Below are 27,639 nucleotides of genomic sequence, written 5' to 3'. Positions count from 1 at the left end.
TCAAAGCTGGGGGGCTCTCAAGAATGGCTTCCCAGAGTCTCATCTGATCAAATCACAGAACACTTCTCAAAGTGAGCCCCAAAACAAAGCCTCAAATCAGGGTTTATATAGCCTGGTCCTGGCTCAAAGAATGTAACAACCTTCTGGACCCACTGGCCAATCAAAAAGTATCTACTGAAAAACAAGCCTCCCATCCCAGGCTCCAGGTGCACTTTAGCCTAGGGGCAGGGAAGATCTTAAAATTTGCATTCCCATTACATCTACCCATACTAGCTTTGTCTTTCTCAGCTTCTCTTCTTAACCATTTATATCTCTTTCATTCTCAAATTTGTCCAAATCCTATTGAGCTCTGATGAAAGTGACTTAATGTGTGTTGAATCCTTTAGCCAGAGGCTGAAAACAGTCTTCTGAAATGGACTCCAGTAAGAATTGGGGAAAAATCGGAGGGCTAAATTTTGCCTGATCTTGTTAGAGTCCTGGATTTACTACTTAGCGGCTATGGAGCCCTGAGTAAACTACTGGATCTCAGTGAGTCATGGCTTTCTCACCTGTTGGATGAGGATCTTTCTACTTTTCAGTATTGTTGTAAGTAGCTAATTAACTTGTGAGAAATATTTTAGAAACTATAAAGTGCTCTGTCAATTCCACGTTATTTTTATACTTCCTGATTTTAGTGGGAAGAAAAAAGTTTATTATTTATCAAGTATCTATGATGAGTATTGTCCTATCTATGCCTTTCATATTTATTTATAGCTAGATCTCAGTTTCTTTAAGCCAGACATGTCTGCAGCCTGCAACACTCCTGACTTCAACCAGAACCAGATTAGAATGTAGTATTTGGGGAAATCGTTAACAAAATAAATAAAAATACAAGAAGACATAGATAATGTTGATATGTGGTTTTCTAAGTCACTAGGCATGTGGTCTGCAGTGATCCTTATGTATGTTTAGTGGCCCCGTTTCTTTTTTGAATTTGACAAAATTCTGTTAAATTTTAAAATGAGGTGATTGGATTGAATAACCTCTAACATCCCCTAGGATTATGATCCTTTGATCTTGTGACTGTTGGTTGAGGAATCATGACTCCTTTTAATAATGCTGGTAGAGTCTAGTTTTAGAATCTAATGCACAGTTCTGGGGTGTATTGCTAGGACAGGTTTTAGAAAGAAGTCAAAACAAAAAAGTTTTACCTTGGACTACACAAGATTGCTTTCACCTTGGTCAGAACTCATTTAAGGAAATAATGGAATATTGACTGTAATGGCAAATAGAGTTAATTAGTTGCTGATCTCTTCCTGTGGAAGGAGTTTCCCACCATGATGGAATCACAAATACAGGCCAAAAGTTGAATGTGATTTTAAAAAATTGAATATTAGGCTACATGGTTTAATGGACAGAATACTAATCTACAGACCTAGGAACCAAAGAATAGGAGCTTACTAAGCATTTGTCAAATTGAATTAATATAAAAATTCTTACCCCAGGTATACAGAAGTTTCCAAATTAATTCTTTATCTCATTCTCCCACAACCCACAAGCAACACTTCAAACTGGAAAGGCATCAGTCAACACCTACAGAACCATCCAAACACAGCTGGCCCAGGGATAGGGCTAGGTCCTAGCTGTATCTCTGGGTGGGTGATAGAGTGTCTAGATATACAGGGCGTTCCTAAAGTCTGGAAACATAGGAAATCTCATTAACTATGAATATTTTTAAGAAATGAAATAAATGACATTTTCAACATTTTATTTAATTAGCATAAATTTTAGCCATGACAATGTCATATGGAATAAAAGTTTTCATTAGCCATTGGGGACTATTTTCCATATTAATGAGATTAATTTAATTTAATTAATTAATAAGATTTCCTATGTGTCTCCTATGTCTTCCTATGAGCTCTCATTAATGATTAATCAAACAAATAAAATGTTGAAAATTTCATTCATTTCATTTCTTGAAAATATGCATAGTTAATGAAATTTCCTATATGTCCAGACTTTAGGGACACCCTGTAATACAGTCCCTTCTTCCTGGAGCCCATAGATCAATCAATCTATCAATGAATATCTATCAATTGCCTTACATGCCAGGCATTGCGCTAAGTGCCTATAGTCAAGCTGTATTATAATTCTTTGACAGAAGGTACTAAATAACTATATTAGCAGAATTATAATTAATGCAGTCAAAAGACCACTAGCATTTTCCCCCAGGGCATTGACATCCATCCAGGTGTATTTCCTCTCTGTTAGACCCTCATCATTAAAACTCTGGTTGATTGGTCTTGGGCCTGCACCCTTTTCATGACCCATTTCCTCCTGGGAGTTGGGGTGTTGAAGTAAACTGACATGTCATAGGGGCTGAAGATGGGTTTTCTAGAGGACAAGCTTTTCTCAATGTGACCACATCATCCATCCCAGGTACCAGAATTCCTTGTTGGGACTACATGCCAACCTTTCTTTGAAGAACAAGCAAAGACTCTGGTTGAGACTGATTTCCTTTCTAAGCCTGACACCTTTCTTTTTTCTAACATCACTAATTGTGTCTAAATAGCCTAGATGTTTATACTCTTCTACTAATCAAGTTAGATTTTTAAAAAATAGTTAACATCACCGAGAGCAATCTAAATTAGAATTTATCTGCTTATTGATATCATTTTGGGGAATGGCAGCAAGATATATAAGCAAATTGGAAATTTCAGTCAAAGATGTGAAACTAGACATGAAGCAATATTTTAGGTTAACTGCCTTATGTTAACAGTTAATAGAAAAGCATATGGTACTGTAGCTTTAAGTTGGCTGCCATGTATTATCAATGGTGACTTTTAAAGCAACATTAAAGGTGCTATGAAAGACATGCCTATCTGATGCCCCAGGGGCTCCCATTTTCTCTAGGATCAAAAACATATGTCTCAGTGGGATATCCAGAGCCCTCTGACTTGGCTTCCCAAGCTTTTTACACATTACTTCCTTTAAGCCCTACACTCCAGCCAACTTGGCTTACTTGTTGCGCCTCACCCATGACACATCTCCTGTGTCTGTGTCTGGAATACGATCCATCCTCATTTTTGCCACCTCATAGAATCTCAGGCCTCCTGCAGGGCTCAAAGTGCCCCTTCCTAAGTGAGGCCTTTTCTGATTGCCCCAGATGCTAGTGCCTTTCTTGCTGAAATAGCTTGTGATACACGTACAAACACTATATATATATATATATCTCCATATATATGTGTGTTTATAAATATACAACACATACATATATGTATGTATATACACACACTGAAATACCCATACATACAAGCAAATTTCTATCTACCTATCTGTGTAAATGTTATTTCTCCTAATGAAATATAAACTCCTTCAGAATAGGTATTCTTTTGTTTCTGTCTTTGTATGCTGCCCAGTTCTTAGCCTGGCTTAGCATATAGTAGGTACTTAATAATGCTTATTGTTTGATTGAAAAAGGAAGTGGGCTGGTCACATAGAGTAATAAGACAACCTTAGGGATGCACAATAATATTAAAAAGTCCAGAGAAGGGCCTCCAATGTGTTGGGTAGATCCTCTAGGGGGGATTTATGGAAAGGTAGAGACAAGAATAATGCAGAATGAGAAGGCATATAGTCTGAACCAGAGGAGGGAGCACCCACATCAGTGGAGTGCAGCTTTTATTCTTCAGTTGTAATATTAACAGAATTATAGAGTATCAGAACATGAGATCATCTAGCCGAAGTCCCTCTTTTTTAATGTAAGGGAGTTTCTCTCCCCACATTCATTTATGTAATGTCACAAAAGCATTAGGGCTCTCTCTCCTCTCTCTCTCTGTCTCTCTTCTCTCTCTCTCCTTTTCTCTCTCTCTGTCCCTCTCTCTCTCTCCCTCTCTGTCTCTGTCTCTCTTTCTCTCTCTCTCTCTGTCTTTGTCTCTCTCCCTCTCTCTGAATTACCGGAAGATAAGAAATAGGTCATTCAGATATAGCATCTGAAAAGTTCCTGTCATCACTGTCCCTAGATATAGAAATTGTTCTGTGGGTACTGTTTTACCAGCTAGCCTCCCAGCCTAGCCCTTACTTTCTTCCTGCTCCCTTAGATAGTGTTTGTCCTAATGTCAAACCAATGCCTTTGTGGATGCACACCTGAGCACATCCATGAGCTCCTGGGGCTCTTTACTAGAACACATCCAAGCTTGGTCCGCACCAGACACACCTATAAGCTGCACCCAGACACACCTTTAAATGAACACATGAACTAACTTCCATATTTTTAGCTTCCACACAGTAAAGTCACTCTAGTGATTCTCTTTCTGAGTCAGCCCACTAATTACAGACCCTAACACTAACCCTCTGTCTCCACATCGTTCTCTGCAATGTCTTAGCCACATCTACTATACTGATTACCAGTGTCAGGAGAAATCCTTGACCATTCTTTTATACCCTAGGGATGGAGGATAATTAGCAATTGTTCTATTCATCTTCTTGGACACAGTGATTCCCTGTTCTTAGGATAATAGATTGGGAGCTGAAAGGGACCTTAGAAGCTACCTAGTTCAAGCTTTTGATTTTACAGATGAGGAGACCAGAGCTCAGAAATGAAGTGGCCAAAGTTACACTGTAGCAGAGCTGGGATCTAGACCCAAGTCCTCTGAGCCCAAATCCAACTCTTGCCACTATTCTAATGAGCTGATAGTCTATACGTATTGATGCTATTCTCCTGATCTTTTTTGTCCAGTAATCCTAGCAAAAAAAAGAGATTAGATAGTCTGGCATGCCTGACCCTAAGTGAACCCATGATGAAGACCACCTGATTAGCATCCCTGTTCTTTTGAAATACCCTGAAACCACCCATTTTAATAATTCTTTCTCTAATCTTCATGAGGATCTAATGTTTCTTGGAATCCACTTTTTGGAAGCATATAGTGTCCTGATATCACTTCTTTTCTCTGCCCTGTAAAGATTACTGACTGTTTTGGGACCACATTTGCAAATTCTTTAAATACCCCATTATTCATCTGGACCAGGGAAAATGAACTCATCTAGAATAGTCAGGTGCACCTTTTCTATCTCCTCATCCATCTTGGAATACAATTTGGAATACAAATGAGTTTGATACATTCTCTTTTGCCTTTCCCCCCATCATTTCCACTGTCTGCCCTAGTCAGCTGACCTATTCAATCCTTGTTCTTCATCTGACTCTTGTTTAAAAAAAGCATTTGTTTTAATCTGATAAAATCTACCTTCTCATTCTTCCGCCCCAAACCCCTTCCCCACATGAGAGAGAATACACCTTCATTTTACTCTTAATGTACCTAACAAAATCCCTACCTCTTTGTTGTCTATTAAAGATGATAAACTTAGCTCATCCTGGGTTTGGGATTTTAATCTTCCTGTTATTTATACAGAGGCATGAGGTTGGGTTTTTTTTTGTATCTTTGGTTACATGTCTCTCTTTCTACATGTCTTTTAAAAATTTAAGCTAATCAAGTAATTCCCAAAGAACCCACATCATTTGTTTAAGATGCTTCCCCCTTTTTTTCCTTATTGCCTTCATTCATAACTAAATGAACAGAATTTCCTTTTTGAGTACTTCCACTTAAACCATCTTCCATGTTCAAATTTCAGGCTATAGGTTCATGTCTATACTTTCAACTTTCTCCTGTCACTAATATGACATGGCCATTTTCACCCAGCTTTCCTATTACTTACATGTTAAACATTCTTGATGGATAGAATGTTGCTTGCCCCAGTGTCTTCCTTTATCTTCTGAGAATTGATGGTCTTCTGCAGAAAACTTTGGTCCATCAATTGATTTGACCATAGAAATGGGTGTGCATGATATCCTAATGACTAGTATATCAGCCACATCGATTTTGAATCAAGGACTAGTTTAATTATAAGACTATAAATATGTCAAAAGAATCTGGCAACATCTTACTAAGTTACACGGGTGAGCTCAAGCACTTTCTAATGCTGGCATAGCCATAAGAAGAACAATTTTTTTTATAGTAAAGTGCTACACAGGCTTTAAAAAGATTTTCAGGTACTCATGATACAAAATGCTTTATGGAAACATGAATATAAATCAGGCTGTGAAAATACAGAAAAAAACCCATTTAATATGTCTTATTCTTCTGTACACTGTGTACTGTTTTTTCTTATAAATGCCTCCTTTCATTTCTTTGAATAAATGCAGGTTTAGGCTTCTTTGGAACCTTTTTGGATCTTTAACTAGAAGAAACAGTGCTTATCCTGAGGAAGAGATGAAGTGTGGCTGATGCTTTAAAGCAAATCTTTAAGTTTCTAATGTAATGAACAAATATGTTATGGCCGAAGTTCTCTCCCTTCACCCCTCTTACTTCCCCCCCATCTCTCCCTCTCCCTCTCTCTTACACACACACACACACACACACACGTACACACATGTACACACACGCACATGCACACGTGTGCACCTTGGGATTGATTAAGTGGAGTCTCAGGCAATTACCTGGACCAAGATGCAGCCTATTTGGTCTCAGGATGACCATATCACACTGATTTACTTTTACCAGAGAGATGACCCTCAGCCATCAGAGAGATTCAAATCATAATCATAGCACACAAGACATGTTGAGAGGAGGGGAAAAAGATGCATCATTCTTTTCTACTATTACTCTGCTCTCCTAGGTGCTTTCCGTGAGTCATAATTACAGAGTCACAATAATTGGATCACAAGCTATAAGCTTTTTGAATCCCGAAGGTTTATTGGGGTCTGAAGTCCTCTTGAAAATAATCAACCATCAACAAGTTCCTCAGTTGAGGCGAGTCTAATTATTTTCTATCATTAGTAATAGTTACTTCCTCCTTCTAGTTACACACCTGTGACTGACTACAGTGCATTTTACTAGACATGGTGCTCACCCCTGTAGATGCTAATGCTCCCCTGCTTTCTCTAGCCTTGGTGCTGACAGTCTATGCACTGGCCACCCTCTCTCCCACACTGTATTTGCCTCATTAGCCACTCATTGATAGATCACAGGTTTCTATATCTGGAGCTGATAGGACTTCAGAGGCCATCTAGTCTAGCCCTTTCATTTCACAGATAAAGAAACTGAGGTCCTGGATAGTTTGTTAACAATTGTGGTATCAGAATTTTAGAAACCTCAAAGTTTTCCACCAATATGGCATCAATATTTTAATGCCATATTGGTGGAAAACTTTGAAGTTTTTAAAATGCTTTCCTCACAAAAACCCTGTGAGGTAGGTAGTGCAAGTATTTTTATCCTCATTTTACAGGTGAGGAAACTGATGCAGAGAGGCCATGGGACTTGTCCCCAAGTTAATAAGCATTATCATCTTTCCTTAGATTTGAGTTATCAAAATATTCTGTGACAGTATTGATTGTTTTTTCGATTCCAGAGTATTAACTACTTAATTTGGAAGTCAGATCCCCCTCATCATGCATTCTACAGAATACAACATAATGGGAATTTATAAGGGTTATGTGGCTGTGATAGACTTCATCCTGATAACTGTAGTACCTTTGGGGCTGCTCTACTGATTGAATGGTTTGTTCATTTAATCACTCAGCTAATATAATAATATTATTATATAGGGCATAGTATGTATCAGGCATTGTGTTAGTGATGGATATACAAAGAAGGCAAAAGATGGCCCTATTGTTAAGACATATATGAGATATATGTGCATATATGCATATATATGTATGAAGGCTGAACTTCAGCTAAGACTTGAAAGAAGCCAGGAAAGGCAGGAGGTAGAGATGAGGTAGAGTGTTTCAGGTATGGGTGACAATTTGTGGGAGGCTCCTCATTTGAAGGCTGCAAGCACATATACATAAATATATGTATAGATATGTATATATATACACACATATTATATATGTATATATGTACACACACACACACACACACACACACATATATAAAACCCATAGCCTGAAATTTGAATGATGTAGGTTCACTGGGAGTTATCTGACTAGCTTAAATTTTTAAAGGACATGTAGAAAGAGAGACATATAACCAAAGATACCCCCCCCCCAACCTCATGGCTCTGTATACACACATACATATACATACTATATATGCACACACTGTATATGTGTATAAATATAGTATATATATATGTGTGTGTGTGTGTGTGTATATATATATATATATATATATATATATATATATATATATACCATATGCACACATATATGAATGAAAGAACAGGTGACAATACAATCTAGGGCTAAATTAGGTGGTATACACCCCCAAGCGCTAGAAGTATAGTCCAGGAAACTAAATTCTAGTACTATGGTGGTCTATGGTAATGATGCATTGAGTGTTATTTGGAGTGGTTATGAAAAGTGAATTTGCCTCACTTGTCAAGTAACAATTTTGCTGTAAATGAAGTAGTGTTGAACACACTGCTACCTTCACAAGGACCTCCCACTGTCCCCAGCTAGATTCCTAGATTTGATCCAAGTGCATTTTCTGACCTATTTGGGAATAAAGGAACAGAGATGCATATGTTTTACCTTCCCAAAGAATGGATTTTGGTTTCACACTCATATGAACACTATTTTTTTTTTAAAGCAATTGGGGTTAAGTAACTTGCTCAAGGTTACACGGCCAGTTATTTCTGGGTGTGGTGCTGAGTATCTGAGCCCGGATTTGATCCAGATCATCCCGACATTAGAGCCAGTGCTCTTACTCGCTGAGCCACCTGGCCGCCCCTAAGCAATTGGGGTTAAGTAACTTGCTCAAGGTTACGCGGCCAGGTGTTTCTGGGTGGGTGCTAAGTGTCTGAGCCTGGGATTTAATTTCCAGGTCTTCTCAACACTGGATCTGGTGCTCTCACTCGCTGTGCTACCTGGCCGCCCCTCATATGAACACTATTGAGAAGGCTAGTCATAGACCAAAAAAAAAGAGGCTTTTTTAAGTGACCCTGGCCTCTCATTTCTGGATCTTTTTCTCACCTTCATCTTGACTGGTTTCTCCATTTTAGGCATCCAACACCCCTTTGCCCTATATTCTACACTTCCCCTATCAAGTGTGACTCTTGTGCAAAGATCTCATATCAATCACTTATACGTTAGATTATATATAAATCCATGGGTGTTTCTTTCATTGCACTTGTATTTTAACACTAATCTTTAATTGTGGATGGAAGCACTTTGTTTCCCTTAAAAGGAATCTCAACTATCAGCCAGCAGATAGGGAAAGCCTTTTGGAGGGGTTGAGGAAAAAGGGAGGATGTCAAGAAGGATCCTCACAGAATCTTTAAAATCATATGATCTGGGTCACAACCTACTCTACCTAAACACTAAACCAGCTCTCAACATTGGCAAACATTTTTGTGAATAAAACTTCCAAGCTTGAGCATGAAAAAAAATAACATTACAAAAGGCAAGGATTATTGTAAGGAAGTAAACTGGATGTAGACTACTTTCAAAGTGGTTGTTTATAAAGTTGGTGTAAATATGAAACACTTTAATGCACTTCAAATTATTCATTTTGCCATAGTTTTTAAATTACTGAAATAAAAATAATTTAAAAGTAGCGCATGTACATTAGCTCATAAGATAAAGTTTAATACATTTTATCAGTTTAAAGGACAACACCACCGCCAATCTAACCAGAGTTCCAGGCATGCATTTACATAAATATATTAAATTAAGGAAAGAAATTATACACTTAAACATCCTTTTTTTTGGTCTAGAAATCATTAAATCCACAGATCAATAATAAAACCAGTTCTCTGCATTTACCACTTCAAGATACAACTGTTCCATTTTCCAGATAACACAAATATACTTGTTAGAATTTATATGCATTATACATATATATTACATAGATAGTGTGTATACATATATAGTGTTTGTACAGGTAGATAAATACATACATATACATGGGTGTGCGTCCGCATACAAATCCACACTGATGTATTGTATGCAGTATGTACTAGTCTTGCTGGATGCTGATAGAGAGCTAAAGTGGAGATAGTTGGATGTATATTCTCCATCTTTTCCATCCAATGTCCATCCAATGGACTTTTGAGCATAGGGATCCGGGCCTCCATGATATTACACCTCTTTATCTCCCCTATTGGGCTTAGCCCAGTGCCACGTCCATAGTAGGCACTTAAGAAACATCTATTGAATGAATGAATGCTGTTTTATGGAATATTATGCACACTGTTTTTCCTTGGTTAAACTTGGAATACAGAAGAAGAAACTGTACTAATGAAACTGTTGGGTTCTTTGCAAAAAAAAAAAAGATAAAAGTTGCAACAATCTCGAGTGTATGAACCTCGATCCCATCAACATGCATCTGCCTTCTCAGTTTGTTGCCACAGCTGCCTGCCCTTTACTGACAAAGATGTTAACATGGATTGATAACAATAGCTTCTGGGAAAAAGAGTCCAGAGAGACTATTCTCACTACCTGTGTTTACCCAAAAGAAAGTTAAAGAAGTAAGGAAGTATGATAGAAGAATTATGAAACAATCATTCCATAATTAAGTGATAGTGTAACAAATTTATCAGAAATAGAGAAAGCCAGGAGACTGATGTGATATTGTGATGCTCACATTTTTATACTTATTAATCCTTGTCACATTTTGTGATGTTTACTTTAAAAAAAAAATAACCTAATAGCTGAATAGTCAAATGTCATATTGACAGAAAAACAAATGCAGTAGAATCCCATTAGAATTACCCCTGTCACATGACTTTGAAATACCCCATAGGACAAATTGTCCCTTAAAACATAATTACCTATTGAAGTCTATAATCTGGGTGTCGGTCTGGCTCTAGTAAATAGGCTTACAAAGGGTTCTACTGTGTAACAATCACAACTTATCCCAAGAAATGCATGACTAAAAACTGTTGAATTAATGACATCCTCCATGAGTGTCCAAATAAAAAAGTGCATTTTATGGCAGAAACTGGACTGACATTCCTTTTGAAAGCAGGGCACTACTGACTGGTTACTCATAAATGGAACAGGAGAAAAAATACAGGGAGTAGTTCACCACTGGCAGAGAGAGTTTTACCTCTTACATACATCATTTTGAGCCTCCTACTCTTACCCTCGGCCCAGGAAAAAATGGTAGATTTGATACTGGGTCATAACAAAATTCATTACTGTCCCCACTCCAAATTTGATGTTTATGCTTCCTGAAGAAAAAATATTATAAGGAGGTGAGAATGCTCATTGTTTATATATTGTCTCTTATTTATGTATACTCTGCCTATATATGTACACACACATTTTGGAATTTAGTGCTATATCATTCTTATCCCATATGCAAAGAAAAAACTAGCATTTAATTGCCAACTTCATCATATGCCAACCTTCACAACTCATGACAGGCCTGATGCCACATCTTTGGGGCAGAAGTTGATGAAGATTCTGCCCGGATAAAGATGGTAGGTACTAAGGGTTTTACATTGATAAAATGGGACCATTCTTCTTTGACTATCTTCCTGTCACTACATCCTCAATCTCACACATCTATTTTTTAAAAGTTATGGGAAATGAGACTAAATAGGTATATGCCAATTTCACACATTTTAAAAGGGAAATTTAATTTTAAAAATCATGAGTCTGATAACTGGATATATTCCGCCTCGAATGTCTGTTAAGATGACAAGGGACACCCTGGACTAAACCTTTTTTTAAACAGCTATTCTTATGTGAGTCATTAAGGGCACATGAGAAAAACTTTGAAAGAAACACACTTGTAGGAACTTGAGGGCTATTGGAAGGCATGATGACCCCTTTTCATGGCCTAATAGGCCATGTGTGACTAGTTTGTATGTGAAAGGCAGAGGAAGAAACTGAAATGAAGTGCATTCATTTCTCCCTATCCCTCTTGCTTAATTTAAGGAGAAGATTCTTAACAAGCATTCAGAACAGCACTCTCAGATTTCTGGGGTTTTAATCATCAATACAGGAGTTCATTGATATACTTGAGTGTGTGCTTACCTTTGCCCCCACCCAGATGCTTGTGTAATCCCAAATGCAGCTATGAAGTCCCTACTAAGGAAACGCTCTGATCTCCTTCTCCTCATTGCTCTTAGAACAATGTTCTTTAAAATTGACTCCTGTGTGACAGGGGAAACAGCTGCTAACTTTTCTTTCTGTAGCTCGCCCCCCCATCTGAACCCCTAGACTCTATATAAGTAGAACATTTGAGACTGCTGCCCTTGACCTAGAGGATATGGATCTGTGGTGAAGTGACCAGTTGAGCTGGGGCATGAAGACTCCATTTCATTCCCCAAGCCTGATTGGCTACAACAGTTTAGCCTTTTAGGTTGACACTTGATTGCTATTCTTCATCATGAAGAGTCTAATTTGGGAATGTTGAATTTGATATCAGTGGGATATCCTGTAGTGAAAATGTTTGAATTTGAGACTTTGTAACTATGGATGTTGTGAGACAATGTGTATTCAGTTTAAACCACTAGAGATGGAAAACAGAGAAGATAGTGAGGAAAAGATGAATGGAGGCACAGAAGGGAAGAAGAAATAAATCACTGGCAGCTTTCGGCATAGGCTCACAATGACTATCAACTGAATTGATTTCTTGCCCAAAGGTTGACTATAGTGCACTGGTATTGGTCTGGTCTCTTCACTTCTACTTTGGGGTTGGTTTCTCTTTTGGTTTGAGACAAAAGAAAATCAATTCAATTTTTAAAAGTTGTCCTAGTTCAGGGGCTCATAAGCTGGGATCTGAGAACTTGTTTTTAAAAATTATTTTAGTAACTGGATTTCAATATAACTGATTTCTTTTGTAATTCTTTATATTTTATTTTATGCATTTAAAAAGATCATTTGAAGAAGGCACTGGTAGGCTTCACTAGTCCACCAAAAGGGGTCCATGACACAAAAAGGGTTAAGGACCCATGGCTTAATGGAACAAATACATAAACTAATATGCATTCCACAAGACTGAGTAGACAGATCATTGGACAATGCCATAAATATTATTGAGAACAGATGGTGTAAAAAGATAACTTAAGTACTGGATAATTATTAGGTTAGTCATCTTATTGCCATGAATTTTGATCTTTTAGGTGGGAAAGAAGTGATTGGAAATAATACATTCAAATGCATGTGATGAGAACTAGTGTGCTCATCATTTATTACCATATTGTATATATAATATTATCATATTAGCTCAGGGTAAAGTTCTTACAGACTAGCAATTTTGTCTGAGTGAGAGGCTTGGAGAGTAATGGATAGCAGAAAAGTATGGCACTTTTTTATTCCCACATTGGGCAACTTCAAAACCAGATCCTCATGTCAAACTTATTTTGAGTTTAAGTTAATGACCAGGGAAAAAAATGAGTTTGACATATAATGATTTTCATTAGTTTTTTTCTTCATTTGTAGATATTTCCTCCTTTCCATTTTAAAACACAATCTGTTGGAGCTAAATGATGATTGACTTATATGGGGTAAAAGAATTACCTTTCAGGACATACCTCTTAAGCACCTCCTACCTGCTTTCCACCGTACATAAGCCAATTGAGATTTCCTACAGATGTGTATGAAAAGCTGCTCTTCACTGAATTTTAAAAAACTGAGTGGCAAGTTTAAAGTTTTGGTCACTAATTAGTTACTGAGATGTCCTCCCCCATGGACTAAAAGAGGTGACAGAGACCTGGAAGTGTGTTTCAGTTTAAAGTCCATGAGACTCAAGGGCTTTCTTTTAGAGTTTCATCTTCTATGCCGAAAACCCACAGCAAGCAAGGTAGTGACAACTGGGGCTTATGGGGATTTCTAAAGCTACTTGGAACTCTTTTCAACTTTGGAAAAAGAAATTTCCTTCATTTAATGGAAATTTAACTGACAGATGGGTTGGCCAAATGATCTTTTTTGGAAATACGTTAAATATGTAAGAAGAAAGTTTGAACGGTTCAGATTTTGCTGAAAATATGGTATTCTCTAGTGTTTTTTTTACAGAAACTATGAAGAGTTTAACATGTAATAAAACTGCATGATTTGACAGATTTAGACAGCTGGTTTATTCACAAGAAGTTCACATTTTGTTAATGTCACCCACGTTGACTAGGGGAAGATTAGATGGTAAGGTCAATTTACAAAAAAATGGTTGTCAGGACATTTTCTTAATTGTCAAACTTTTTTTTGTGATGGAATTTAGCACAGGGGCTAGGAAGAGAAAGCAATGGAGACAAAAGACTGCTCTTAACCTACAGATGCAAGCCGCTGCAGGGTTCATTGCAAGATTTGTCACACCATTGGGCCAATGAAGTGTTAGTGGGACTAGCAGGGACCACCCCTTTTCTGGGGTAAGAGGGCAATTTGGTCTCCATGCTCATTTAATCCCAAGACTTCTTTGAATAGACTGTCAATTGAATCTAAATCGTGCAAAATTATGCATGCACTTTTTAATGCAGGGTATTGTTCACGAAGCACTGGACCAAGATTTCTCAACCAATTTCCATTTGCCACGAGGTCACTGGAAACTGAAGCAATCATATATGGAAGACAAATGCAGTGGACTTAACGCATCCTTTTGCATTGTGGTCTAGTTATAAATGCTCCCTGGCTTTAATTACAGAGCTCTCACTTTAAAACAACAGAGAAATACCGCCTACTAAGAAACTGTTCCTCACTCTCCCCTCCTCCTCCTTCACTACCCCCTCTCTATCCCAATCAAGGCTTATTTTTCTAAAGGTGAGAAATGGAGCACATTTGAAAAGCCAGTCTGTGCTGCCTAATTTACAATACAGTATCCAGGACTCAGAAGGAACAGGTGTTTATAGGAACACCAAGGTGGGAACATGTTCATCATGAGTAGATTTTTTTTTTCAGTAGTGCAAAGAAACCTAAGCTGTTATTACAATCCAAACGTGGCAAACTGGCCACTTAAAAACCATTAACAAAAGGCCAATCAGTCAGAAAATGTCTTTCTCAGGTTTAAATTAGAGTATTTCGTTTCTTTAAAAATCTGAACAATACATTTACAGAAGATTTATTGATACATTAACCAAAGTGAAGGTTTCCATGGCATCCTGGAGGGACACTTACATGAAAAGTCCTATTTGGCAAGATTTCGTTATGTAAAGAGCTTTCCAAGATTGGTTCAGGACAAGCTCTTCTCCAGGAGAGTTCCATGCAGTGTGAAATCAGCACAGTTCTAATCCCATACAATCTGGGCAGTCCTGCTATGGTGAAAAGCACTTTACAAATGTTTAATGCTGGAATTTTATAATGACTGGCTGTTTTCTTGCTTTTTTTCATCCCGTCGTGAATGATTACATGTTGACCCAAGGATACATGGCTAGCTTAGATCCACAGCACATTAAAGAGCGTGTTTGCTCTCTCACTCCCCGTCATTCCAATTAAGTTGGTGAAAAATGTAACTTTAGTAATTTACAGGACATGGTAAAGCGGTTTCATCTAGGTGATGTCTATATTATAAAAATAAAATAAAATAATATAAATATGTAACATGAACCCAGTGCCTATTGTTAAATAAAATATACAATAAAAAACAGACCTTTTAGGATGATTGGTTTTGAAATATGCTGATATAATTTAATTACAAAACACTGGAAAACAATCTTGAGATTAAGCTGGGGTAACCTGATTTCTATGCCAATAAAAAGGTAAGTGTATAATAACATTCTGTAATGCAATACATTGATGATGGTAAAGATTACAATTTTATATCAAGTTGCCCATTTAGAAATGCATCAAGGAGTTCTGAAACATTATCTTATCATATAGTCCCTCTATTTTAAAATGTTACTTTAAAAAAAAAAAGAGGATTAAATCCATCAGTTTATACAGTGTAATGTTTCAAAACTCCATTTAAAATTTGTTCTTAGTTATTACAGACACAAAATGGCTGGGATGTCAAAGAATCTATTCTGGTGACATAAAAAATGTCCTTTCTCAGTGTACAGTGGATTCACTATGTTAACTACTCTATAAAAAGAAATGTAGTTTAAAAAAAAATCCACCAGGAAGCAGCCACACTTGTGGGGTTGAGGGTAGGGGATGGATGAGTGTGTATATACATGTGTGTGCATATATCCATATATATATTATGATATATAACATATATATATACACACACATACACAGATGGCATATATACACACACAATATTTGCACGTTTGTGGAAATGATTTTTTAAATTAATAAATGAGGAAATGAAATCATAGGAATTTGTAGCAGGATAACAGTCTTTTCATTGTTTCTTTTTTTTTTTTAATGACAGGATTAAAAATAAATGCCCATCAGGAAGGAGAATCCAAAAAGTCCCCGAAACTATACAATGTAACTTGTTAGATCCAGCAAATAGGATGTCATGTCAATGATCTGATCAAGAATACCTGCCCTGGTCACTCTGCGGATGTTTCTATCCACTTGTTCACATTGAGGTCCCAGGTATCCTTTTTTACATAGGCACTTATTTGGTCTAACACAAACTCCTCCGTGGCGACAGGCTGGTTCACATTTTGCTGGAAAATAAAAAGAAGAAAAGCAAATTCTGTGAAGGTAGAAAGAGAGTAATCAAAACTCATTGTTGATAGGAGATTGTCTCAAAAACATACAAATGGGGTCTTGTGATTTGAAATTATTGAATTTTTTTTGTTAGGGATTCAGGCTTTGTATCTCTCTACCTTGCCCAGGCTGAATCTACAAGGGTTACTCATGGGCCCAATCTCAGTATAGAGCATGGGAGCTTTAAAGTGCTGTTACCGTTTACTCTTACTTAGCAACCTGGTTAGGAAACAGTTAAATACTTCCTTGGTTCAGCATATCAATCTTTTAAATATTATTTAGTCATTATTTCTACAGAAGTTGTATGCTTTGTATATAAAGTCTAAAACAATGAACTTTACTAGGTGAATTTATTAATTAAAATTTTGAAATTCACATGAGTTTTGGTATTTTTTATTTAGGATTTATTCCTTCTTGTTTCAAAAGAAAAAAAAGTTTGAGGTGGTTAACAGTTATTAACATGACATAAAATAGGGAAGGAAAAATGGAACAGCAACAAAAGATCTTACCAGGCACCTAATATGAACTGATTACTACAGGAGGGACTGAAATTGATTCTGACAGAGGAAAACAATGGGAAATATGGTGGTCAGTTTAAAGTTGTTTTGAATCACATAACAAAACTTTTTGTTTCCTATTCTCTTATTAAGTCATTTGTTCTGCTTTGTTATATGCTAAGGCATTATGCAAGATTTTATTCCTTACTGAACTCATCTATTTGATTATTTGTTTTTATTAGTAGTCATTACATTTATAATCTATTTTAAAAGTTTTATCTAATTCTAAACATTAGGTTAAAATTGACTGTAACAGAATGGATCTTTAAAATAAAAAAAGACATTCAAAGAGGTTTTGAGTAATAGGAAATTTCATGAGCTTTCTATCTGAAATAAAAGTAAAATCCAATTTAAATTAGTAGTTTTATTTTTGTTGGCAAGACTCAACCTCAATATTTGGATTTCTTTTCCCCTAATAGTTTGTTTTTCTTTTCTAAGTCACACATGACTTCAAGTCTAACACAAATGCATACATTTCTGCAAATCTCTGAGTTTTAGCTAATTTATTCTTGCATGTAATTTAAAACCAAATTAAATTAATTTGACCAGAAAGAAAGAAATAAAATGATGGAAGGAAGGAAGAATTATCCAGAGGTATCTTTTCTCATGTATAAAATCACAAGATATCACATTTGTGAATTTTCCCTCAATTTCACACCACTGGTGCTCACCTACATCTTTTGAACCTTCTTTATGCAACCCCCAAGTCCAAGTTAAGTATCACTTGGTGACAGTGATTGGGGAAAGCACAGGTTTGTGGAAGAGCCAATGGAGGGATGTGACACTTGTGCTTTTTTTTTTCAAATGCTTTATTAACTTCTGATTTACATCATTCATTTCTGCCAGATATTGAGTTACAAATTTTCTACCCATTTTTCCCCTACCCACCGCCCCAAAATAGCAGTCCCACAGGTTATCCCCTCCTCCAATCTGCTCTCTCCCATATCTTCTCCCATACCCCCTTCCAACTTTTCCAGTAGGGCATGGTGGATTTCTGTGCACCAGTGCCTGTATATCTTATTTCCCAATTACATGTAAAATAGTATTAATAATAGTATATATATATATATATATATATACATATATATATATATATATATATTTGAATATTTGATTTTAAAACTTTGAATTCCAGATTCATTCTCTTCTTCTCTTGTCACCCACCCTTACTGGGAAGATAAGCAGTTCAGTATAGGTTGTACATGTGTAGCTAATGCAAAACAATAACATAGTAGATATATTGTAAAAGATTGACTATATTTCCCTCCCTCCTATCCCACCTCCCACTTGTTCTATTCTCTGTTTGATCCCATCCCTTTTCAAAAGTGGGTGCTCCCAACTTCCCTCTCCTCCAGCCTGCCCTCCCTTCCATCATTCCTCCTCTAATCCCCTTCCCCCCTACTCTCCTGGAGGGTGAGACACCCTATTTAGTGTGTATTTCATTCCCTCCTCAAACTTGTGCTCTCTTTCTAAATGGAAGGAAAACAAATGGTAGGAAATGAGCAAATATACCCGCCCACTATGCTGGGATAGTGTATTGACTTTCCTACCTTTTGAAGCAGAAATTGGCTTGTGTGTAAAATCTTAAAATTTGTAATGGAAAAGACATTACAAGCCATTGAAGTCAGATTCCATCCCCTATAAATCCTCTCATTACAGATAAGGCTGGCTTACAGAAATGTAGAATTTCAGCCCATGAAAATAAGGGAAAAGTTTTCTTTTTAAGCCTTGAAAAAGAGCGTCCTTTAAAGCGTCTGCAAATTGGCAACTGCTATTTTAACTTTAGAAGTTTCTAGAAAAAATGACTGGAGTAGAATGATTAAGTTTGCGAGAATCCTGTTCCCCACACAAGACCCACCTCTTTCTCCCCATTCCTATTCCAAACCCTTGCAGTTATGGTGAACTACTAACCTATTCTGCAGAAGTCACCCTCCCAACCTGGACTACAGCAACATCTTCCTGTAGGTGTGCAGTAACCATTTCTACAAAGCCGAGAGCATTCTGACGTTAGGGGCTGTACAGGCTGAACAGTGGGTCTGCATTCTTCAGGCATTAAAGGTCTGCAGAAAACAAATAAACACACAAATACAAGCTAAATTTATATTTCCTTTAAAAAGCTAGTCTTGGAAAGAAAGCCAATGATTTCATAACTTTAAAAAAAATATGACTTTTAAAATTTTGTTCTCTAGAGAAAATTTTGTTTTTAGGGATCCATTAACAAAGATTTACAGCTTTTCATTAAAAACAGATATGCTTAACAGCAAGGAGAAACAAATCTGTTTTGAACTGTATGAATTTAGAAAAATATACCATAAATATTTCAAGGATCTATATTTTGAAACTTCAATTTTCATGATTCTAACAGCATATTTCTATTATATTAATACTTTTTTAAAATTTGGTAGCCAAGAATGTTCTGCCAAATTCACTTCTTAAAACTGAGATTTGGAGAAAATTAGGAAAAAAGAAAACTTCAGGCCTACAAACATTTTATATGTGCCTTGTGAAACTTTCACCAGTCACCATCACACTTAATGTATAATAAGAGGAGTGTCTAGGTGGCACAGTGAATAGAGCACTGGCCCTGGAGTCAGGAGAACCTGAGTTCAAATCTGACCTCAGACACTTAACACTTACTAGCTGTGTGACCTTGGGCAAATCACTTAACCCCAAATGCCCTGCCTTCCCCCTCCAAAAAGCCAACATATATAATATATACATACATACATATATATAAAATAAGAAATGAAAAGTAGAAATGGGCCTTGTATGGTTGAATAAATTAGTCATTTCAATTTTTATTTGTTATTTTTTAAAGTTATTTGATTTCTTTCAATCTCATCAGTGGGTTTAACCCAACTGGGTATCAAGTTTCTGCTAATCTGCATGATTATTTTAACTATGATCAGCCAACATATAAAACAGGCAATGGAAATACCAACCTGATTCAATGTTAATAATGTATTATTAAATTTACGTTAAAAGGCAGCCCAGTATTAATCATAATAGGTATAATATTAGTTGACTCTTCTTGAATAGAGGATTTGTGATTTCATGAGTGGGATGAACTCCTGGTGTGGGAACTTCCTTCTCTAAAGCAGATTGTAATCTTTTCAGGACTTAACAGGTTCTTTCAAGCTGCCTTAGGCACTTAAATGACTTGCTGGGACACAGCCACCTCAAAGGCTGAATCCAAACCCAGTTGTTCCTGGTGCCAAGCCCAACACTTTATATGGGTGCTAATATTAATACCACATAATTATGAATTATTATGAATGACAGCACACATTACCATCATTCAGGATATATACTAGTTAATGATTGTTAAGATTAATAATAATGACAGAGGCAAAAGAATAGCGGAAGTAGGTAAGAGCATTGTTATTTCCAAAGTTGTAGACTTTTTTTTTTCATTTTTCAGCAATTGCCTATCTTTATGGATGAAACCAAGGCACTGTAGGAAGAAACTTTTTTACAGAAGACCTCATTGTTGCTGAAATAAAATGTAATCATTCTCTCTTACTCAGACTGGAATCATCTCTTACTACTGACTGCTACCTAACCTTTGGAAAAAAATGAGTACACCCCCCTTATCAGTCCCTGCAAACTGGCCCCCAACTCTCGTAAGAATGGAGCATTCATTTAACTAATATAAACAAGAAGTTTTCATCACTATCCCAAATGACCACCCCCAGGATGACCAGCCCTGTTGCTATGACTCCTGGAGTTCTATAACAAAGTAAACACACAAGGTGATAATTATAGGTCAAAACTCCCACAAGAGGTAAATTATAGAGCTGTGCAGAGATAAGCAAGCCAATTAAACCAGGCCAACTCAGCTCCCTTAAGACATGTTACTTTTTTATGTTCCTGTGGCAATATTAACAGCAGCGATAATAGCACTCAGAATAATATGGAATTTAAACGATGCCTCTGGGCTATTTCTATACCGGCTCAGGGGATTATATTATTTGCAAAATTGCTTAAGACCATGGGGCTCTTCCCTTCCCCCTAACGTCCACTACATCTCTGTGGAAGGTATTCTATTTCTAGCATGCTTTTCAAAAACATCTGATGCTCTCACAGACTCCAAGATCCTTTATAATGGTAGCTCTAGATGAAAAGTACCTAAGGAATTCCCTAGCATTAATTACATTTTCATTCTCAAGTCCTTCCTGATCATTTTCTCTGTGACTCCTCAGAGAGGCAACTTCCTTTCAGGGTGGAAAAAGCATTAAGCACCCATTATGCTAAGGGGACTAGAAAGTGTGGATTGGCAAATAGAGAGTACTAGTCATGTGGCACAATATTTTTATTAAATTTTTTAAATGTTTTATTAACTTCTGATTTACATCATTCATTTCTGCCAGATTTTGAGTTACAAATTTTCTACCCATTTTCCCCCTACCCACTGCCCCAAAATAGCAGTCCCACAGGATATCCCCTCCTCCAATCTGCTCTCTCCCATATTTTCTCTCATACCCCCTTTTGACTTTTCCAGTGGATCTCTAAGCCCTAGTGCATGTATATCTTATTTCCCAATTACATGCAAAATAGTATTAATAATAGTATACATATATATATATTTAAATATTTGATTTTAAAACTTTGAATTCCAGATTCATTCCCTTCCTTTCTTGTCACCCACCCTTACTGGGAAGAAAAGCAGTTCAATATAGGTGGTACATGTGTGGCTAATGCAAAACAATAACATAGTAGATACATTGTAAAATACTGATTATATTTCCCTCCCTCTCTCCTATCCCACCTCCCACTTGTTCTGTCCTCTACTTTGATCCCATCCCTTTTCAAAAGTGGGTGCTTCCAACTTCCCTTCCCCCCAGCCTTCCCTCCCTTCCATCATTCCCCCTCTAATCCCCTTCCCACTACTCTCCTGGACGGTGATATACCCTATTTAGTGTGTATTTCATTCCCTCCTCAAGCCAAATTCAATGGGAATAAGGCTGAACCATTCCCTTTTGCCTTCCTATTCTTCCCCTCCATTGTAACCATTTTCCCTTGCCTCTTCTATATGAGATAGTTTACCCCATTCTGTCTCTCCCCATCTCCTCTCATTATATTCCTCTCTCATCTCTTAATTTCACCTTTTAAGTATCATCCCTTCCTGTTAAATTGGTCCTGTGCCCTCTATTTATGTATACCTGTAAACATATGTACACACATTCACATATGTATTCATATGCCCATATACCCTCATATAGAGACATATATATGTGTGTGTGTGTGTGTGTGTGTATTTCTATTCCCTTCAACTACTAAGAAAAGTTTCATAAGTGACAATTATTGTTTTTCCATATGGGAATGTTAATAGTACAACTTTGATAAGTTCCTTATGATTTCTTTTCCCTGTTTAGCTTCTCATGCTTCTTGTAATTGAATATCAAATTTTCTATTCAATTCTGTTTTTTTCATCAAGAATGCTGTGAAATCAAGAATGTCACTGAATGATCATATTTTCCCCTGAAACATGATACTCAGTTTTGCTGGGTAGGTGACTTTTGGTTTTAATCCCAGACCTCCGGAATATCATATTCCAAGCCCTTCAATCCCTCAGTGTAGAAGCTGCTAGATCCTGGGTTATCCTGATTGTGTTTCCACAATATTCAAATTGTTTCTTCCTGGCTGCTTGTAATATTCTCTCCTTAATCTGGGAATTCCAGAACCTGGCTATAATATTCCTAGGAGTTTTCTTTTTTGGGATCTTTTCCAGGAGGTGATAGGTGGATTCTTTCAACCTCTATTTTGCCCTCTGGTTCTAAAACATCAGAAACATTTAAAACATCTCAAAGAAAAGGGTTTTCTTTGAGAACTTCCTGGAGGATAATTTCTAGGTTCTTACTTTGATCATGGCTTTCAGTTAGTCCAATAATTTTTAAATTATCTATCCTGGATCTATTTTCCAGGTCAGTGGTTTTTCCCATGAGATATTTCACATTGCCTTCTATTCTTTCATTTGTTTGGATCTGTTTAACAGCATCTTGATTTCTCATAAAGTCATTAGCTTCCATTTGCTCCAATCTAATTCTGAAGCAATGATTCTCCTCATTGAGCTTTTGAGATTCTTTTTCCATCTGGCAAATTCAGCTTTTTAAGGAATTCTTCTCCTCATTGCCTTTTTGAGCCTCTTTTGCCATTTGAGTCAGTCTGTTTTTTAAGGTATTATTTTCCTCAGTCAAGCTGTTGACTCTCATTTCTTAATTTTCTTGCATCGTTCTCATTTCTCTCCCCAATTTTTCCTCCACTTCTGTTATCTGCTTCTTAAGGTCCTCTATGGCCTGTAACCACCTTTTATTTTCCTTTGAAGCTTTTGGTGCAGGAGTTCTGACTTCACTGTCTTCCTCCTGTTCCATGCTTTGCCCCTTTTTGTCTCCAAAATGGGAATCTAATGTTGGAATCTTCTGTCTGCTTTGTTTCCTTTGCCTGGTCATGTCGCCCCTCAATCACTTGACCCCTGGGCTTTTTGCTGCAGTAGGACTCTGCCACCAGACAGGGGAGTTTTCGTCCCAAACGCTGGGGTTTTCTCGGCTGCCAGAGTTATTAGATGGGTGCCCTCTCTGAGGTCTCCACATGCTCTGGCAAGCTGGACACACACCCCAGGACCTCCACACTAGACTGCAATCCAGATCCAAGAAGGTTAAAGCAAGATTGATTACCCCTCAGACTGGTGCTTGGTCTCCCTACACTCTACACTCTGCAGGCCAGGAGCTGAAGCTGCCACATGGCGCTGGCTGGCTCTGCTGGTGTCTTAGCGGCTTCTCGCCCCGGGGGCAAAAGCCACACACTCCCACTTACTGGGTCCCAAAGTTCAGACTGCACTGACCTCTCACTTTGTCCTTCATATCTATGTGTTGATAAATCTGGAAACAGCTACAGCTGCTACCGATCTGGAGTCCCTCTGGCCTGCTGCTGGTCAGGCCCGCCCTGGGGCTAAAGCCTTGGCATGGGCTGGGCTCAGCTCCCAGAGCTCTGCACTGGACATTCCTGCCAGCCTGCTGGGCTTTCCTCAGCGGGAGGTTAGTTTCTCTGTGTCATTTTTGGGTTCTGCAGCTTTAAAGTTTGTTTAGAGTCCCCTTTTTACATGGATTGGGGAAGGTGGAAACTGGAGCAGCAGGGAGGTCCTTCTTCTACTCCCTGTGGCACAATATTTGAAATATTTTCTTTGTCTGCTGAATATCTCAAGAGGCTTTGTGTCCTACTGGAATACAGTTTGAGATCTTCCTTGATATGTTGACCCCTCTGTCCTTCCCAAGTCTCTTCTCTGTGAGTATCTGACATTACTCCTTTGGGTTTCTCTACCTTCTTGATCTTCTTTGCAGATTCATGTCCCAAGTCCTACCTTCTATAAGTGAGAATACCCCAGGGGTATACCCTGGGCACCATACTCTTTTCTTCCTACACTTTCAGAATCTCATCAGTTCCTATGGATTCAATTCTCATCTTTATGTAGACTATGGCCATATCCACATTGCAGTTCTCATTTTGATTTGGAGCTCCAGGGCCACATCTCCAACTACTTGCTTGACATCTCCACCGAGGTGTTCCATAGATGTCTCAAACTAAGCATATCTAAAAACAAATCCCTCGTTATCTCTTCCAATGAACCTTTGTTGTCCAGTCATGTCTGACTCCACATTATCCCATTTGGGGTTTCCTTGACAAAGATACTGGAGCGGTTTGTCCCTTCCTTCTCAAGCTCATTTTCCAGATGAGGAAACTGAAGCAAACGGGGTTAAATGACTTTTTCAGGGTCACACAGCTAGTAAGTGTGTCTGAGGCTAGATTTGAACTCAGGAAGATGAGTCTTGTAGATTACCAGCCCAGTGCTCCTTCCACTGCACCACCACCGCATGCCCCCCCCCCCCCCCCCCCCCCCCCCCCCGCCACATGCTGTGGTGTTGCTCATCTGCTAAGCCTGAAATGCTCTCCCTCCTGATGCACACTTCTGGGAGCCCTTCCCTAGCTTCCTTCAAAGCTTAACTGAAAGGCTACTTCCTTCAAGAACCCTTTTTCTGGATCCTCCTGGTTTTAGTGACCACTTGCCCCATCAATTTGTATTTATTTTGTGTATAGCCTGTATTTGTTTATCCGTGAATTTGTAGCCTTTGAGGGAAAAGTTTGAACAGCTTGAAAAAGTGGACTGGAGAAAGATTGAGAAGGGTTTAAATGTCAAGTTGAAGAATATATCTGTATACCTAGCATAAAACACTCAATTGTGTGACATTTAAAAAGTTCTAGAGACATAGTTTCTGGGTAATTTAATCATTTTTGTTGATAAAGTCAGAATGTTGAAAAGAATGGTCATTTGGTTGTCTCTCTTAGACCAAAGACCCCTCATGGTAGTAGACTCATAGTTTATATGCCCTTGGAAGACTAGGTGTTCATGAAGGTGGCAGTCAGCTCTGATTGGTTAACAATTAATGAGAGAATGAATATCACAATGAGAGGGTGGGTTGTATTACAATGAGTGTTTTGGGGTGTGTGACTTGGATCACCTAAATCTTAGTCAAAGAGACTTATCAATTTTTCTATCACCTATCTGACAAAGGGGAGAATCAACATTCTCCCAGACCTGTCTGAGTAAACACAATGAGCAGGAATTGTAAACTTCAAATTTCTTTTACTGTCTGATTAGATCTTGGCCTGGGTAAATCTTTGAGAAAGATTTCCCACACTGGTTGATTTCTGGATGAGGAAGTAGAAAAGGGGAAAAGCCTTAGTTCCAATACAATAATCAGTTATTAAATATGAGGGAAATAATGATTTCTCTCAGTAGGTACTTAAAATTCTTGTTTAATTAATAGATATGTTTAAGTATAGTTCTGATGAAGATTCTCTTATATTTGTCATAGAAGAATAATGGGAATGTAACCTCTAAGATCTTCTGAACTGCCCTTTTTTTTTTAAATCTGAAAAAGCTTTTCATCAGTCCATAAATATCCATGTTTATATATTTAACTTTGTAAATGGGAATCCTTAAAGGATTCATGACTTCCACAGTTTGGGGAACTTGGTTAATAATGTCCTTTAAGTGAAGAGAATTTGTTGGAGGTTTATAGCATATTAGGTGTGCCCCCTATGGTGAGTTTATGGGAAGACATGGACAGATGCTGGGCAGGAGAGACTGTGAAGAATTGAGACCTGTATGGTTGGAGGGATTATTCTTGTCACTGAGATTATAGATCCCGAGGAGACCTGGCAAATTTAGTTAATGATCACAGACTAAATGAAATCCTGAAGAATTAGTAGATAAATCCTGTGGAGTTGACAGAGGCATACTGAGGTTAATTGACTTGTCTGCGACCACAAAGCTAATAAGGCTCTCCTTATTAGGGGTGGGCTGTAACCCAGGTCTCCCTAATTCTAAGCCTAAACACTTTAACTCCCATGCCACATGGCCTCTTAGACATATTTGTCTTCCACTAATGTCCTTCTCTGATGCTTCATCAAGGCACGTAGGAGATCATGGAACATATGCTCTGGCAGGTTCTAGCAAGCAAAAGTACAGGAAAAGGATTAGTCTAGCCAAGTATGGGGAGGTCCATCATGGAAATTAATAAAAATAATGATAGCAGTTGGTTTCTAGAAAGAGTTAAGGTTTTGCCAAGCACTTTAGATAGGCTGACATCTAGGAAAACAAAGAAGAGCAGCTATGCAATCATTTCTACAGATGAAAGCAATTCATAAACATACTCTACAAAGGCAATCTGGCTCAGTACATTTCATTGAAGAAGACTTCCTTAAGGGTTGCCAAGTATTTCCTTTGATCCTTACAATAACTTTGGGAGGTAGGTGCTAGTATGATTCCATTTTATAGATAAGGAAACTGAGGCTGAGAGACATTAATTTATCCAGACTCATATATCTTGTATTTGAGCTCAAGGAACTGAACTCAAGTCTTCCTGAATTCAGTGTTTTCTATCTTTGATAGCACCTAGCTGCCTACATACAAATAATTATTTTTGTATAGTACTTAGGTGATAGCTCCAATCAGACCTGTAGGAAGCTCTAAACTCATTTATGACTGAGTACAATTTATTTCCATTGTCACAGCCAAAACATTCACCTTCTAAATGTCTTTCATCACTTAAGGCACTCCAGTGTGCCTGCTTCAGCCACCTTCATGGCCATTGGAACAAATTGTTTTCATTGGCCCATTCTATCAGGGGAAGTCTTCACATGCTTGGAGGAGACATCTCCCAACCTCACCAATGGGTCTGAGGTCTTTAAAGCACTATACAAATGCCAGCTAGATTGGGGTGCCAAGTGAGATCTCTGTGGCGGGGTGATCTGTAAGTCCCACGCATAGCTAGCTCTTCCTCTCTGTATTTTCCTAGATGCCAGAATCCAGAGATACAGCATGGCCAAAGGTGTGGTGCAGATCACATGTGATACAAGATAAGCAATCATATTCATTTAGCTTGTGGTCCAAATAACTTTCCTCCAGCCTATGCCCAATTGAGTGAAGCTCAAGGGATATGAAGCACCACTTAGCAGATGTGGGATGTGGTGGGGAGATCTATTGATGAAATCAAACTGGATATA

At 37.8% G+C, this 27,639-nt stretch overlaps 1 protein-coding gene across 4 annotated transcripts in view; it reads right to left on the bottom strand.

The window, feature by feature from the left end:
* Window positions 1–9,433: 9,433 nt before the first annotated feature.
* HHIP (hedgehog interacting protein) overlaps window positions 9,434–27,639 on the bottom strand; it is a 151,429-nt gene continuing 133,223 nt past the window's right edge. Inside the window, exons 12-14 of one of the 4 annotated variants that reach the window (XM_069105455.1) lie at window positions 18,988–19,136; window positions 16,348–16,476; window positions 9,434–15,417 (exon numbers count right to left, since the gene is read on the bottom strand). In XM_069105455.1, coding sequence (XP_068961556.1) covers window positions 15,407–15,417; window positions 16,348–16,476; window positions 18,988–19,136 — 289 coding nt within the window. In that variant the 3' untranslated portion in view covers window positions 9,434–15,406. Of the gene's footprint in view, window positions 16,477–18,987; window positions 19,137–27,639 lie in introns of all 4 variants that reach the window. The other 3 variants (XM_069105454.1, XR_011171895.1, XM_069105457.1) reach the window with 3 other exon arrangements.

Source organism: Petaurus breviceps, unplaced genomic scaffold (genome assembly GCF_028583685.1).
Source record: "Petaurus breviceps papuanus isolate PSGF00001 unplaced genomic scaffold, PetGlider_PUasm1.0 76, whole genome shotgun sequence".
Classification (NCBI taxonomy): domain Eukaryota; kingdom Metazoa; phylum Chordata; class Mammalia; order Diprotodontia; family Petauridae; genus Petaurus; species Petaurus breviceps.
The sequence above is the reverse complement of the archived record's forward strand: the minus strand, read 5'-3'. Positions and strand labels throughout refer to the sequence as shown.